Source organism: Myodes glareolus, chromosome 27 (genome assembly GCF_982192425.1).
Source record: "Myodes glareolus chromosome 27, mMyoGla1.1, whole genome shotgun sequence".
NCBI classification, from domain to species: Eukaryota; Metazoa; Chordata; class Mammalia; order Rodentia; family Cricetidae; genus Myodes; species Myodes glareolus.
Window position 1 is genome coordinate 3,377,304 of NC_142052.1, and position 17,331 is coordinate 3,394,634.

General features: G+C 41.8%; 1 protein-coding gene across 8 annotated transcripts in view; it reads right to left on the reverse strand.

Moving 5' to 3' along the window:
• Nucleotides 1-17,331, reverse strand: part of Magi2 (membrane associated guanylate kinase, WW and PDZ domain containing 2) — a 1,336,576-nt gene that overhangs the window by 440,436 nt on the left and 878,809 nt on the right. For all 8 annotated transcript variants that reach the window (XM_085684178.2, XM_085684177.2, XM_085684176.2 and 5 more), the window contains one exon: nucleotides 13,610-13,689. In XM_085684178.2, the coding sequence (XP_085540304.2) occupies nucleotides 13,610-13,689 (80 nt within the window). The remainder of the gene's footprint in view (nucleotides 1-13,609; nucleotides 13,690-17,331) is intronic.

Sequence of the window (17,331 nt, forward strand, 5' to 3'; positions counted from 1 at the left end):
AAGCTATGGAGAAAATGCAAAAACCTATTTGGTTGACAGCATTTAGTCTTCACCTTGTGTTTTTGTGGCAATGACTCATGCATTTGCATGGGGAAAATCAAAATACAGGGTTTTCCCGTCATTGTACAGTAAAGCCGACATGGTAACAATCCCCACTTCCACCACCAACCCTTCTTTGTTAGGTCTCTTGCATTGTACCTAGCATAACGCAGACAAAGAAAATACTGTGGCCCGAGCAGGACATGAACTTACAACAGATACTATTACTCTCCGTGATGTTTACTGCTGATTGTTAACTTGACAGGATCTGAAATCACCTGAGAGGCAAGTCTTTGGACATACCTAGGAGCCATGAGCTTGGTTAGTTTAGGGTTTGGTCTCTTGGGAGGAGTTCTAGGGATTAATTGGCTGGAAAGACTCACTTTAACTGCGGGTGCCACCTCTCCAAGGGCTCAGGTCCTTGAATGAATAAATAGGAGAACACAAACTGAGCAACAACCTCGCTTGCTCTCTGCTTCTTAACTGAGGATGCAATGTGACCAACCAGTGCAAACTCCTGCTGCCATGATTTCCTACCTTGTCACAGCAATGAGGAGAATGAGTACAGTAAATAGCACCCTGCATTTGAACCCTGGGCTCTATGGCATCTCTGTAACTAGTACCCTACATTTGAACCCTGGACTCTACAGCATCTCTGTAAATAGTACCTCACATTTGAACCCTGGACTCTACAATATCTCTGTACATTTGAATCCTGGGCTCTTACTGCAATGTAATTTTGTCACTTACATGAATGAATGATTTCAACTGGCACTGTTTAGTTTGGAATTGTTCATATAAAATTGGGAGATAATAATGAAAAGTTAGTTTGAAACCTCTAATAGTCGTTAACACACTGCTCCCCTTGTATTGAATGTGTGTGTCAGTGACTCACTATAGAAAGGTGTTTAAAGCAGCCTGGCTTCTTTCAGTGGGATAAAGTTGATCAACATAATTCACGTTTCCCCTTAAATATTGCCTCTGATGCAATATATATAGGAATCTAGTTCATTTTATGCATACAGTGTACAGAACTATAAGAAGTCTATTTTGAAAGTTGTTGGAAGTCATGTATGGGTTTGGAAAGCAATTTGGATCTCTCTGTGCTTCAACAGAACACAAAAAGAGAGAGAACAATTCACTATTTGCTATAATTATGGGAACAAACTTTGAAATAGAAAGAAAATTCCATTTTTTTTTGGGTGAGCATAGAGAGAGACTTTTTTTTTGTTTTTCGAGACAGGGTTTCTTCTGTAGCTTTTGGAGAATGTCCTGGAACTAGCTCTTGTATCCCAGGCTGGCCTCGAACTCACAGAGATCCGCCTGCCTCTGCCTCCCGAGTGCTGGGATTAAAGGCCTGCGCCACCACTGCCCGGCTGCATAGAGAGACTCTTATACAAAGGTGGGTTTAAGAGAATGAGGAGGTTATTGCATCTGTGGGGTAGTCTATTTCACCACAAATTTCATTTTATTGTCAAGCCTGGAATGCAGAAGAAAATTCACATAAACATACCTTAACACGTAGGCTTCCTTTAGTGGTAACAATAAATTATAATAGATTCTCCAAATTGCTTTGCAAGCTCTCATACCTCATGTTCTTGCCTCAGAGCAGACAATGTATATTGTTTTTTATCATCACAGACTGAGTCCGGCCTCTGATTGCATGCATTGGGGCTAAATTATTATTTTAGCAGTGAATTAGGTTGATTAACCTTACTGCGTTGAGAAGATCGCAGCAAAGGAGACGTTCCTGCTGCTCCTTCACAGAAGAGAGTGCAGTGGGATTTCAGCATGACAAGAAAGAACAATTTAAGAGAACTGGGAAGGGAGAAGGAAAGTCTATGTCAAATGAAGCTACATTTGATTCAACTATGGTTTGTGTCTTCTTTCATAGAGGAGTTGACTGATCACAAGTTTTCTCTTCCATAAAATGGGGAAAATGACATTGTGTGTCTCTCCAGGCTGCATGGAGATGGAGTCATTATTCAATAGTTATTCAAAACACAGTTACTAATATTAAAAATAGTAAAAGATAGCCATGGTAGAGGAGAGGACTGTACCGAAATCAACTCTCAATTTTATCTAATGAGACATTTAAAAAAAAAAAACACTTCAAAAGTTTTCCTTCCTTGTTGGCATTTGAAGAAAGCATGCCAGACGTAAAACAACCTATTTTGCTTGGTTATTAGGAAATTACTTATAGAGGATGCTCACACAGCCCAGAAGGAGCTCAGCGAACAGCAGAAAGTGTTAAAGCCACGGTATGTCCCCGAATAGCACCAGGATTTCTCCACTGCCCACCCAAGCTCAGAACATTCAGGGAAGCCTGAGTTACTATGCTAACAGTTCTCAAGATGATAAACCTCCTGATGCTTTTAGATGGACATCACCGTTGTGTTGACCGAATCTGCTCTCGTGGTAATTTCAGTCTATATCAGTGTTTTCAGACCCCTGCCATGATTAGAAAAGCTAATAGTCATTTTTTTTTGCTTGATTTGCCTGTGAATTCCCTGGCCATTTTTCCTTCAACACAGTAACATTCTCTTAGGAGGAGGCAACTCATTTCCTGACAACCTAAACAGTTAGTGGCCTTGTCGCCGAGGAACAACGAATGGCGTTTACTAAATTGAAAGCCACGGTTTAGTTGTTCAATAGTAGTGAACGAGACAATGTATACATTTTTATTTGTGTTTTTTGTTTTTAAAATTAATTAAGAAATTATTTATGTGTGTGCGTGCCTGCATTTGTCCAGGTCCCGCAGAGGCCCAAGGGCTACACCACAGAGTCTCAGGAACTAGAGTTATCGGCAGCTGCGAAACATCTGGTACAGAAGCTGGAAGCCAAACTCAGGTCTTCTGCAAGAGCGGTAAGTGCTTTGAACCACTGAGCCATCTCTCCAGCCCCATAATATTTTCATAATTGATTCAAAACAATACTTTAAATCAATAGTAATAGCATTTAATTCAATAATAATAAAATTTAATAGCAGTCCAATTTATATGCTAAATAGCACTATAATAGAATGATTTGATAAAGTTTTTGATAGAAGTGGGAAAAATGAACAACTTTTCAGTATGAAAAAAACCTAAGTTTTTACTTAGTTTTTATTTACTAAGTTTATGGCAAGTTTCTATTCCTTTTGGGTACTGTTCAAAGAATGCCAGGTACCGTGTGTCTGAACAATAGTAGCCAACGGTACCCACAGCACCATCCCACTTAGAGTGATGTTGAAATCAGAGAACGCTGAGAAAGAACTCAAGGAAGGTAAAGATTAGAAAGCTGAAATTCTGGGTCTGTCAAATAAAAGTTCAAATCATGACAGTCCAAGCTACGTGCAGAAGCTCCCTTGGTGTCTTAGAGTCAGCTTCATGTTATTTCTTTGTTCTAAGTTGATGAACAGACTTTAAAACTTAAGTCTTAAGGAAGATCTAAATGTGTTGCATGCATCGAGTGAACGTTTGCTTTTGAACTCAATTTGTAGATCAGACTGGCCTCGAACTTACAGAGATCCGGAGAGCCGCCTGCCTCTGCCTCCTAAGAGCTGGGATTAAAGGCGTGCGCCACCACTGCCCAGTGTGGGTGTGTTTTTTTAATGGCAGTAAAGCACTTAGCAATCACTGTGGAATAAACAAATCAATGCTAGTAGAAGCTACTGTCTCTAAGAAAAGGAAAAGAAACAGAGACATATGGAAGCACACACGTCTTAAATATAGCTATAAACCTTGGGTTTACATTGAATATGGGGGAAAACATTAAAGACTAATTACATTATTGTCAACAGAGATAACCAACCGAGACACAGAGATCTGCCTGCCTCTGCCTCATAGGTTTAATTGAGGAGAGAAGATCTATCCTGAATGTCCGACTGCAGCCGTCATGTGATGTGTCACGTGACGGCCAGCTCAGTCTCCTGTTGGCAGATCTCTTCCCAGCCGCAATTGAGCATACCCCTCAGACTGTGGGACACAATCAACCCCTCAGTCCATGTTTTTGTTGGGGATTTGTTACATCTGCAAGAAAGCAAGCAGTTTACATACTTTTACTTATTTGCATTTTTGCACGACCTGTGCTTGCCCAAGTCTGCAAGCACAGTGGGTTTATAGATACGGCTGCAGAAATCAACTGGCTTTACTTACAGGCAGGGAAACTACACTGAAACGAAGATGAATGTTTGATTATACACACAACTGAGAATCAGAGAGACTTTCTGTAGCCCTGAAACATGGAATAGGACTGGGAGTAAATCACCCATAAAAGGAAATTTAATTGAAGCGAATAGACATAAATTTTTTTTTTAAAAAGGTAGAGTACACTTAAAAATAAGTAAGAGAGTAAGGCATTTCTTAACGAAAATACAGGGAAAATACAAAATGTGGATATAATATGTGTCAGATACTGTGGATAATGTAGGATTTGCCACTTGGTGGTCAGAAGAGGGATGGGGACAGTCAAAGTGATTTCACAATGGGATGTGAGTCTGCTTGGCCTCCCTTCCTGGTTTTGCTACCAAAACACAAAGTCTGTTTGCTTGTTTTTGTTGAAAGGCAGTATTTCTAAGCTCAAGGAGTTCTCATCCCTTGAAAAATCCAATTCCCCAGGGAGATTTTTTTTTTTTTTAAAATAGCAAGGATGGTTGAATGGTTGACCTCTACGGAAACCAGTCATTTGAGAGACTTGGTGTTGAGGCCACTGCCCTAAGTGCTCCCTCTTCACTATAACGGGGGGGACACCTCCTCCTTTATTGCCGTCAGCTTTGAGAGCACAGGTTTATGGTGCTTGTCGCTTAAGGAAACTACAGTTGGTGGATGGAAGGAGTATTATATCATTGCCCAGCCGCTGTTGAATCTCCCAGTTAATGTCCGAGGGCTTGAGTTCGTGTTGGTGACCTGGATTGGGTCTCTCACTTCTGAAGAGCTTGTCTGTGACGGTTCAGATCAGCGTTTAGTCTTTTCGCTGGCTTTCTGCATTGCTGGACAGATCTGGTCACTGAGGGCCACTGAATGGTGTACCTGGCAGGGTGATTGACAGTAGCGCATTGCGCTCACGGGGAGAGCATTCTAAAGCACGGTGTGCTGCAGTGGGTAGTTGAGAAACACAGAGACCACCGGACACTTGTGTGTTTTAAATTTCAAGAGCTGGGAATCTGATTAAATACTTGAAAATTATTTTCAGGGAACTATATTTACTCCATTGATTTAAGAATAAACTACAGGGCAAAATATTTGGATAATGCAATTGTACTTATCAGTCTATTTACTGATATGGTAGTTCAGAGGAGAAAAACAATGACAATATATCAAAAGCCCCTTTTATTTCAAATATAAAATTATGTGTAAAATCTTGAATGAGTTTCCTTAACATACTTGTTAGGCTTCGGTGCATCTGATTTAAGCATCTTGTGTGTGCGTGATGGATGTAACATTGATAACTATCCCAGACTCCGGTCTTATCCTTTATGCTCAAGGATCGAGGGCCTCAACTCTGAACTACATCATCCCTGTGTGAAAAAACGTGGTGCTGAAAAGCGCTCTGTCCTTTTAAAATAGCTTACAAAGTAACACGTTGGTTAGATTCTGCTGACCTTTTCCGCACCCTCTCTCCTGCCTCCCATTTCTCTGCTCTCATTCTAGCGTAAACTTTATCGCCCTTCGTAATCCTCCTGGTACATTTCCATCACTCCCTTCTACTACCCAGCCCTGTCCAGCCCCTGCCACATACACGCACGCCCCTCTCAGGTTCCTGGCTCCAAAGTCATTATTTAGGACAAAAAAAAAAAAAAAAAAAAAAGAATAGCATCTAGACATTCCAACTCATAAAGCCAATGAAGCATTCATTCTTCCTTTTCATCTCCTCACACAAATATAATTAAAACCCCTGGATGATTCAACAAGCAATCATAGATGACTCTGAAAGAAACAGGCAGATTTCCTAGGTATCTTAGGATGCAAGCAAGGACACCACCAGGACTCTCCAGGTTTCCTTTGTCATGGTCGTATTTCAGGCATGCATCCAGGCAGCTCAGCCTGATGCAGACAACAGGTAAGAAAATCCCATTCCTTCTGGAAAAGCGTCCAGGACTGAGGAAGAGCCCCGGAGAACAGGGAGCAGCCTCATCATGAACACTGTTTACAAGGAAGATACATTTTACATTCTACCTGCGGCATCATTAACAGCACACAAAAGACCGACTAGTTCCTTGTTGGCAGCGGTGGCATGCACCTGTATGGGTGACATCAATAAAGGATGACCTACCCCTGCCCCACCCCTGCCCGTCTGCAGGCAGAGACAGAAAGTCAGGTGGAATTCTTTCCATCTATAGATCTAGTTCCTCACATCCCTGCTACAGACAGCCTTGAGGGTTCGGCTGATTACAAGGGGCACTGGAAGCTTTCAAGTCAGAAGTACGCAAAATTCCATCTTAAGGGCTCAAGAAACTAAACTGCATTGGAACCAAAACACATAGAAGAGACCAAAACTTACTTGTGAAACTGAAACAAGGACATTGCTAAAGCAAAGATTTTACTTCATGATGTGGGTGGGATTGCCCTCTGTATACTAGGAATGTGTTTTATTTCCATTAGTTAATAAAGAAGCTGCTCTGGCCAATGACTTAGCAGAGTCAAGCCAGATGAGAAACCCTACCAGAGAAGTATAGGAGAGAGTAGGTGGAGTCAAGAGACATCAGCCAACCACCGAGGGAACAAGACATGTAGACAATCAGATAATGCCACGGCCACATGACAATACATCGACTAATAGAACTGGGTTAATTTAAGATGTAAGAGCTAGTTAGAGATATGCCTGAGCCATTGGTATAGCAGTGTTGTAATTAACATAGTGTCTGTGTAATTATTTGGGTTTGGGTGGCCAGGAAGTGAAAGTGCAGTCTCTGCTTACAAAATAGCACCCAACGTTCAGCAACATACATCCACGTAAAGCCCAAGAAAGCTTTAAAAATGGGCTTCTAGACCCATAAAAATGAGAGTCAATAGGAGTCTTTTAGTAGCTATATTTTATTTAATTGACTATAAGAGGTAGCTTCTTGACTCAGTTTTAGCGGCAAAAACTGCACAGCTTCTTTAAGAAATGGCTTCCTGGTTCATGCTGGTTGCACAAATATCTCTGGTTCCTTCAGGAGGTCCTGCTACAGGACACCTGAATGGGGTTTGTGGGCAGCATGCTGCAAGTTACTTGGTGGTGGCATGGGCCAGCTACTTCCGAGAGTTGGCGTGGTAGACAGAGATCCCAGAGATGGGCAGTAACTGAACCTCTGCCACGTTGAAAAGCCAAGCAGGGTGAAACCAACAGGCAAAGCAGCTCTGTTCCTAGCCATGTCTGTTTAACAGCTTAGCACAGTGATCAAAAAAAAAAAAAAAAAAAAGAAGGATTGCAGATATGCAATAAAGACAGATTCAGACAAACACAAACCTCTGAGTGGGCCATAATGTGTTTAAAAAAATGTATGTAGGCTTAAGAAAAAAAGAACAAGGGAATAGGCAGCTATAGAAAGAAATAGCTTCAAAAACTAAAAAAAGTCTTTAAAGAGACAGTAAAAGTAATAGAAAAAGTCACATAAAGATGGAAAATAAACAGAGAGTATGGATTATGTTATACTATTGTGTTTTCTTTGAATTTTTGACTGTGAATGAGCTAACTACAGAGAGGCATTTTATTTTACAGGCTGCTAAGCTAAACCAACATATATATTTTATAGGTATCTTGACATCAAAATTTGAGGCTAAGGATATGTTACTTTGGAAGAGATTCTGCTTTTGTTTTCCCAGAAGATGGAAACCTATAGATTCATTCCAGGCTAATGTGGTTTCACGAAACAAGAGTCCCTGAAAAGTCTCCATGAACCCTAAAAATACTTTACCCCCAAAACAGCAGGAAGTGGTTTGGGACCTGGGCTCGCTGACTCATGAAAGATGATCTGAGTGGGACTCATTAAAATACAAACATCTGCACAGGTTCTCATGGAGAGGATGAATGGACAGAGTGTGGACAAGAACAAGTGTTTTAGTGGGAGCATGTCCAGTGAAATAGTGAAATCATTCATATCTAGCATCAAAATAATTCATAGCCATGCCCCAAAGTGGAACTAAGAAGAAATCAATCAAAATGAACAAAGCCATAATGCAGCATTCCACTGTTTAATACTTGCAGATGACAAGATGCTTGATACATCAGCCATTAGGGGACTTCTAACTGACACACCATCAGAATGGCCAAGAGGAAAAAGAAAATGCCCTGAACACCACACAATGACAACAAATGTTTTTTTTTTATATAGCAACACACTTCCAAGTTCTTAGCAAGCTCTTCAGATTAAAGATATGTAAATATAAAATTGATTTGATGACAATGAACTTGAGAAATTAGGATTTATTAATTATTGAAAAGAACCAAACGAGAAAACAAGCCAGACTTCCTATATAAAGACAGAACAGCCAACCAAAAAACAGAATCTAGAATTTAGGTATAATTTCACTTATGCCAATTTTATAAAACACATTTAAGAAATGACTAGAACCTAGGTTGTATTTTCTATTATTTTTGAAGGACAAGTTCTTTCTTTTGAAAAAAATCTGTATTTAATAGACACTACCCAACAGGGCATATCTTTTATTTTTAAAAGATAAAGTTCAAAGGACTAGTTAGTGTCAGTTAAATATAAGCTCATGGAGGTGGTTGCTCCAGCTGACTTCTTTTTCTGTAGTAGCCCATGGAAACTCACTCATAATTCAGACTCTGAATCCAGACAGGAGCCCATCTAGTCAGCTGATGCTGAAGTAATTATTATTTTGTGAAAATTTTGAGCCATTTTTATTTTAACAGAATACAGGGGAAAACATCAATCTAATAATATCAAGCTGGCACTAGCTAGCCGGACAATTTTAACCCACACGGATTTGTTTGCTTCCAACTCTCCAAGAACCTTAGAGAAACCCAACGCTGGCTGTTGAGGTAGACCAGCTCTTCCCTCCACCCCCTCCCCGCCCGCTGTCCTTGTCATCTAGGGGGCTGCAGGCTGAGTACCATCTAAAGAAGATGAACTAACAGCGCAAGAAGCAGTCCTTCCTACAGAGGAAGCCAAGTCCTTTTGGAAGAACGGATTCTCCTCCTACAGACAAGAATCACCATGGAGAATCATCCCCTCGCCTGAGAGGGTTTGGAGCAGTAGATCCTGGCTGCCTAATGACAGGATTTTCTTCTGAACCTATATAGCATTGGGGGATGCTACCGAGCTGAGTCGTATGTCAACGGTCCATAGGCCACTTTATTTCGTGCATGTGTGTGTGAAAGTGTGTGGGCTTGTGGGGGCGTGTGTGTGTGTGTGTGTGTGTGTGTGTGTGTGTGCACGTGCAAGAGGCCGGAGGTTGCCACCGATGTTCTTTCTCCGTCAGTTGCCGCCTTACTTTTTGAGACAGACAGGCTCTTTCCCTGAGCCTGGAGCGCAGTGATTCAGTTCGATTGCCCGGCCAGTGAGCCCCTGGGATCCATTCCTCTCCACCCTCCCTGTGCTGAGATTACAGGCCACTATTTCTGTGCTCAGTTGCTGCAGATCAGACCCCAATAGTCATGTTTGTATACTAAGCCCTTTGCCAACTGACCTTTTTCCTGGTCTCTAAGGGACTCTCCTACTCGGTGTTTTTTTTGGGATTTATCACGATAGGAGCAGCTATGATTGAATGTGAATCAGGAGAAGCACCACACTGCTGATTCTGAAATATGATGGCATTTTACATACAGTTGAACCAGTTTTGCATCCAAATTACTCAATGGTTAACCTTCCCCCCCCCCCCCTATGGCATTTTACATACGACTGTATCGGATTACTAAACAGCACTCCTCAAACTCTATTATTAGACTCCAGTAGTAGGTGGAGACTTTTTTCTGCCTTGCAGACTGGTGCTAAAAGTCCCAAACTGCACAGCGCTGTGACAGATTCTCAGAGCACAGTGACTTTGGTATTTTAAAGGATACTTTAAAAAGGGAGTTGCTTTTATGTTTAGTGGATATATTAGCTTTCACATTAAAAGGGCCAAGTGATTGCCTTCCTGTAAACAGAGAAAGCATTCATTTCATCCAGACTCAAACCAGAGCAACCTTTCTCCCCTGATACCAAGGAGAAATGGTCTTGGCCTACTTTCTCTCCAGGAGGATCGTTTGAGTCAGTTGAGAATGCCTCCCCTTTTTCTTTCGCTTAGCTCCCAGTTATAACTGACAGGGAATTTCACACCTGTGTAAAGAGATGTGAGGATGTGTATATTAAATGGACTCACAGCGAATACTCATATGCACATGACACTCAAGCTCGGGAGTTTAGGAGGTTGCTATGGTGCCGTGTACCCATAACGCCAGCACTCTGAAACATGAGAGGAGAAAACAGTGAGGTTGAGACCAGTCTGGACCAGGTTATGTAATGAGACTGTTTCTCTCTCACGAGCCCCATTTCAAAATGACTGCACTTAAATTTTTCCAGGTAGGACTGACCTATGTGCAAATCTGGGTGAAATGTCGGAAAAGCAAAGGGATCAAGAACAACCTCCCCTTCGACAGGGCAGCATGGCACGGTCACCTAGGAAACTCAGCTTTGAAATGTGCTCGATCCAGTTACAACATACACTCACACCCCTTCCAAATATTCTCATATAATGTTTGCGGAGGTTTACATTTTGTGGTTGTTCAGAGCTAATAGCTATTCTTGGCAAAATGTGTCCCGTAGGCTGCAGGTTGGAGAGAAAGTTTAAAATTCTGTGTAGTGGAGAAGCCTGGTGAGATTTGAGAAGATGTCCAGCTCCTCATAGTGACCTGGGGATCTTAAAAAGCCTAATTCAGACCTGATTTGTGAAGAGAGGCCATCAAGGTGAAGGACACAATTAAGAATCTTCAGGGACCACAGTAATGAAGTATACCATCTAAACAGGTTGCTCCAACCCTCACACAACCCCCAACGCTTGCCAAATTCAGTCAATGCAGAGTGTGCAGGCATATACACACACAAAACTAAGCTAAAATTCCTGAAGATTAAAAATAAAATGAAACAGAACAAAGCAAAAAAAAACCCAACAAAAACATCTTAGATTATCTACAGTCCTACAGTCTTGAGAATAAATATTAATGTTAGTATTAGTGTTCAAGACCCGCCGAGAGAAAGGCACCACATGATGGACAGACTAAAGTTCATCCTTGGTATCAAATCCAGCCCACTTTTACTTTTATGCCATCTAAGAGTAAAGTTTATTTATTTTAAATAGTTAAGGGGGAAACGGTAAGATCCCTTTGTTACATGAAAGCTCACAAAAGTTACATTTCTTTGTCTACAAGTCAGAGTTTCTTGGAACACAGTCCTGTCTTTCATGTCATCACACTGACTGCTGTAGCCAAAGACGCTGGGGGACCTTTGAAGCCTGAGTCATGTCCTCTCTGGCCCCCTTTCAGACAGTGTTTGCCAGGCTGCGCTAGGTTGTGAGTTGAAAACTCTGGCCCACAAACGCGCAGAGAATGAGGCCAAACCAGAGATGGACTGTGTCTCACCGGAGCTCAGTCCAACTTCAGACTGGCTCCTTTCTAGATTAGATTAGAGCATCTGACAGCGACTCTCTCTGCCTGGCAGAGGAAGAGGCGTCCCCACTAGAGAAAGCTGTCACCATGTGGAAGATCTGCGGTTTAAACACACATTTTACACACATTCCAGAATCCAGAAAACGACACCAACCTCGTGTGTCTGCGCTGATTGGGACGTGCACTTGGCCACCCCCAAAGCAACCCCTTAGCATTTCAAACACTCAGTAGTAATTCATGTTACTTAAAGAAAATAAAAATACAACAAAAGAAGCAGTATTACCCTAAAGCACTTTTCTTGGCAAGAAAATATAACTTGAGTGTCCAGAACAGTAGCGTTCAAATGAAATAAATGGAAGTTTCTAAGGTCCAGCATCCTGGTCTATGAATTCTTTTGTAGAAAATGCAAACAAATAGTAACTGACCAGCACTAGGACATTCTGACGAAGAAGTCTCCAGGTCTCATTTTCCCGAGACATACAATTTCAGGCATTAGCGTTATGTTCAAGCATCTACCATCCAGAGAACCGAGACAAATATAGATGTGCAAAAAGTTAACACTGGAACATGGTGAAATGCACGATCTTGTTTGCACATGTCTCCTGGGACACAGAGGGTTGCTCTTAGTAGTTTATTTTCAATGAAAAGAGCAACTCAAAGGAAGCAGACAGCTGAGAAGCCCAGGAGTCACAAGCTGAAAAGTTGATAGATTCGTTTTAATGAGAAGATACTAAGGCTGCACATTTGCACCTGAGTAAATTGTAACTCTCAGATAGAACAATAGGTGATATTGACTTAGGTCTACCCTGGTTTGCAATACTTGACTTAGCGGTATCAATGCACTATAACTTAATTGTGCAAATGGTCAGATAATGGAATAATTAATAGGCGACCTGCACACACAGCTGTGCTCTAAAACAGTAACAGATACAACTATAAAAAAAGAAAGTTAAGTATAGATTTGATTCAATCGCTTATATATACATTTATCTATACAGAAAATTGAATTTTTAAATTTTTAGTTTAACTTGGACCATACGTTTATCCTGCTTTTATAATAGGAAGCCAAAATATTACCTCGGAAAGTTGGGGTTATTGTTAAAAGAAAAGAACTTTTAGAATTAGAATTTTTTTTTAACTTAAAACAGACTTTGAAAGAGTTTAAATATTCTCCATCCCTCTTGTCAGCTTTATGTGGCCATCAGTGATACATGCCCCCACGCAGGGCTCTAAAAGCTTGATCGGTGAAAGGCTGCGGATAAAGGCAGATAATCAACCAACCAATAGGGGAGTCTACTACTTATTTTGAGTAAATGCTAAGAAGTATTTTAACTTAAGTACACATGTTTTAGAAATGACAAGGTTCCTAATTGCAGACGTCATCTGTGTAATTTACTAATTTTAAGACAAGGCTGGCATTCATCTGGGACTCTGTTTAAAAACTTCTCACTCAAGCACAGTCCGCTTTTAAGCAAGCCTCTGGAACACAGCAAGGACCACCTAACACACTCATGCAATTATTTGTTTTGCTGAACTGCCTGTTTATAGAATAAAATGATTCTTTTCAACACCAGCTTCTTCCTAACTGGCAGAACATCGCCGTCTTTGAAGGGGACCGCCAGGGCTATTCACAGTTGTGTGTTCTACAGTATCGCGTTTCTCTTCGCATCCTCTCTGACTTGAGCGAAAGACCAGAGTCCTCGGAGCGACATACTACACACCAAAAGTCCTTAGTAGGTGGGAGAAAGTCAGGGCGAAGGTCAAAGAGAACCCGCAGAAATGACAGGGAGGAGATGCCCGGCAGCGTCTCCTCGGAGCGACAGGCAAACACATGGCCCGCGGAGGGGCCAAGTCCCCCTCTCTCGGTCAGGAAACACTACATTTAGAGACGATTTCAGCCAGATCATTGCCTCTTTACGTAAGAACCTCTCTTCAGAATTCACAAACATCCTCAAACTGCACTGCTGAAAAAAAAACAAAACATAAAAACTTAATAACCTACCATTTTCTTTGCACTCTTCGGGAGGTTTAGCCTTTTTCGCAAGCCGTGGATCCAGCCATGATGTTGTCTTTGTGTTATGGCTGAAAAGAGAAGAGATCACCCTGAAAAGACACATACTAAAAGGAATCGAGTCTATTCCTTAAGAAGAAGAAGAAGAAGAAGAAGAAAAAAAAAAAACAAGCCGGGTTAGTCCAACAAAATTGCAATCGATACACTTAATTTGCTTACTGGTTCTAAGTAGCCCTGAAGGAGGTGGAAGAGTAATTGTGCAAGGCAGCTGTAAATTTGGCAACCTCAGCTCTCTGTCCTCAAAGCAGCTATTTTTATTAAAATCAACTCGAATGTTGCCAAGTTAACCTCATTGAAAATGCAGAACTCATCCGGCGCGAAAGGAATTTATTACAAATACAGGATTCTCCAGTAGGGAGAGCAGAGTCCTGACGCCCTGACACCGTTTCCTGCCTTTTCGCAGAAGCGGTATTTTCATCCCCAGTCACGCTGTTCATAAACAATGTATTTGCTAACTGCAGCCCAGGCGGAGGCAGCACCAAAGTGATTCAAATTACAGCGTGTTCCCGGGACTCCTCCATTTTCTCCAAAAGTGATTAATTGCAATTTCACTTACTCACTTTAAGCTATCTTAACTCCTAAACACTGTTATCCCAGCCCGGAAGGGAGGAGATTAAAAAAATTTCTGCATTCTAATGTTTCTGAAATGGAATTTCTAGGAACGGGGGAAAAAAATCTTGTTTAGGGAACAAAAAAAATGTTTTCTTGTCCTTACTTCAGAAATCAAGAAGCAAGAGAGACGAACGTTCCCGGAGGAGACTTTCTTAAAGGGGTGCTGGATCCATGTGTTGGGGCCACCTGGTGGACTTGTTAGCAATATATTCTGCATCTTCTAAGAAGTACCAAGTCCTGGGCTTTGCGGGGAAGGGGAAATACGAGATGGCGGCAAGTGGTTGGTGCAAATCTCTGCCATTGATGACTAACCCCTGCGATGCTTAGGCATTATAATTTAAGGACTACTCAACGGCTCAACCGGTCAATAGATCTAAAATGTTGACTCCTGTATAACTGTATCAAGGGAGCTCATGGGACAATGGACAGATAAGTAGGAATTTAAGATTTATGAAAGTTTCGAGACATGAATGTGCTAAGTAACAGGCACTGGGTTTACAAAGGTTTACAAAGAATCAAAAAACAGGTCAAGGAATTAGGCCCAGACCACAGCGTGCTTGAATGGAGAGGAGATCCATGGAGATCAAGATGTTCATGAGGACATAGATTTTGCAAATTTTTCTCTCTGGTTATAGCCAAACCTCAGACACTAGCTACACCATCAGATGTACTGGAAGTAAGGATCAGAAAAGTTTCTTACAGAGTGCAGTCATTAATAGAATCATGAAACTGTTTTCCACACGACAAAAGAGATTTCAAGCCAGGTCAAAGCGAGGGTGGAGCCAAGATGGATTGTGAAAAGCCATCCTGATGCATCCAAGTATTATGCGAGCAACATTTTCTAGATGTCTGTCCTTCGATTGCTTATGAGGAGAGCACCTCTGAGCAGTGTCCTACTTGACTTCCCATTGCTGCGACAAACACTGTTACCCAGGGCAACTCTGGAGAAGAAAGGGTTTATTTGGCTTGTGTTTCCATTACAGTTCATCAGCCAGAGAAGTCAAGGCGGGATCTTGAGGCTGGAATCGCAGCAGAAACCATGAAGGACTGTTGCTTTCTGGCTTGTTCTCTGCGGTTCTCTCAGTCTCCTTCTACATCCAGGACCGCCTGTCCATGTATTGCTTCTGCCTGCTGGGGCCCTCCCATATCAATCACCAATAAAGAAAATGCTCACAGGCCATTCTGAAGGAGGGAACCCCAACTGAGGTTGTGCCCTCTTCCCAGGTGACTGTAGTTTGGGTCAAGTTGACAAAAAGACAACAAAAGTCCTCAAAACTAACTAGCGCAGACGTCAAGATCCGTGAGTGATGAAAATCCAGATCCTGAAGAAAATCTGCCACGTGTGTGAGGCAAGGAGACAATATTAACTGTAACTTCCATCAAGTGTGTGAGTAGAACTCAAATTCAATCAGGGGATGCCTGTAATTGACCAAAATGTAAATTGCCTAGCATGTTTGCCAGCTTTTACTGTCCCTCAATTTGATGTCTATAAAGTCTGTTGGTGCCGTTTCAAGAGGATTGGAACTACTGGGGACATGTTCGTTTGGTCCTAGCCAGATGTCAGCATGATCCTTGCTTTTCCTGTGAATTGAGGCTGAAGTCTGGAATATCCGTAATGTGGGGATCAGAACACTGGCAGTAGGCGTGCCCCTATCTCTTTATAATAGAAGAGAGCCAGTGGTCTCAGGAAAAAGTGCACAGGTGCCTGTGTGTGCATATGTGTGTGGGGGGGTGGGGTGGGCACACACGTGTGTTGATGTCCATGCTTGTATCAGGTAGGGGAAGACATGGGGAGGTAGGCAGGATCCAGAAATGCTCTCCCCCTCCCCCCCCCGTGACCCACCGTTGGCTTTTTCAAATTCTTTATCCCTTTTGGAGAAAAGTAATTTCTAGGTAAAAGCAAACATATCTATGGATCCCTATTAAGGAGCCATTAGTGTGCCTCCACGGGAGTCAAATTACCATTTCTATACCACACCAGTGCCGTCTCAAATACTGGCTAATTTGGGAGAGAGCTGTGAGTGTCCCAGCTTTCCTGAGTTTCTATAAAGCATTTCATTACAGAATGAGGTTTTAGGTGGAACTGGAGTTAGCAGTGTGTCACTTTAATACATTTTGACAGATTGAGTCTCTTATAGTTAACAGTATTTTTAGCTGTTCTTCAGAAATGATTCTGAAAGAAATGTGGGTAGTAGTTACCTCCAGTAATTGTCTTAAACATCACATGAAGACACAGCACAGTATTTTTCAACAGTGGCTCTCAGCAGCCTTGTAATTTGCATGCTCCTCCAAGATGCCTTACAAAGGGGATATTTTTAATGCATTTGGAAGACAGCACACTAAACATCTTTCCCTCTTCCCTTCAATTTTGTATTTTAAACCTTAATAATTCCATTTGAGGGTAGGATTTAAGGCTGGTCAGGAAACCGCACAAAATGGAATCATTGAGAGCCCCCACCCCCACCCCCCAATCTGAATGCTATCTTTTCTCCAATTCAAGGAAGGCATTTCTTTTCACTTCCCTAGCTAGGGTAGACTTAGGTGCTTGGCATCAATTTTCTACATCTATCCAAGACGTGCGCCCCCAAAATGACATGAAAAGGAAACGCTAGAGCCGTGTCATCCTGCCCGGTGCCTTCCACAGCTGGGCTTATTCATACGGTGCCTCGATAGAGATGGACCTATCTGGGTTCCATTTGCACAGAGACCGGTCTTATTCTCGTGGGTAAATGGAACCTGTACTTCCAGGAGCTTTGAATCACAGTAATATCTCGATGTCCCTGTCACTACAGATGAAGCTAAGCGGTCGTTAAAAGAATCCATCAGCCATTCCATTCAGGTTTAGTTGATGTCACATTGAATAATCTGGATGGAAATCTAAAACAAATGGTTTGTCCTATGTATCTACCCCAAATTCTAACGTTAAACTACACCCCGCAGACTATAATAAGCCGGAACTGGACTTGGACTCAAATGCGTGATTGTAGTTTAGATTCATATTAAGATACCCTGGAAGACACACACAGATTGACCGGCAAGTG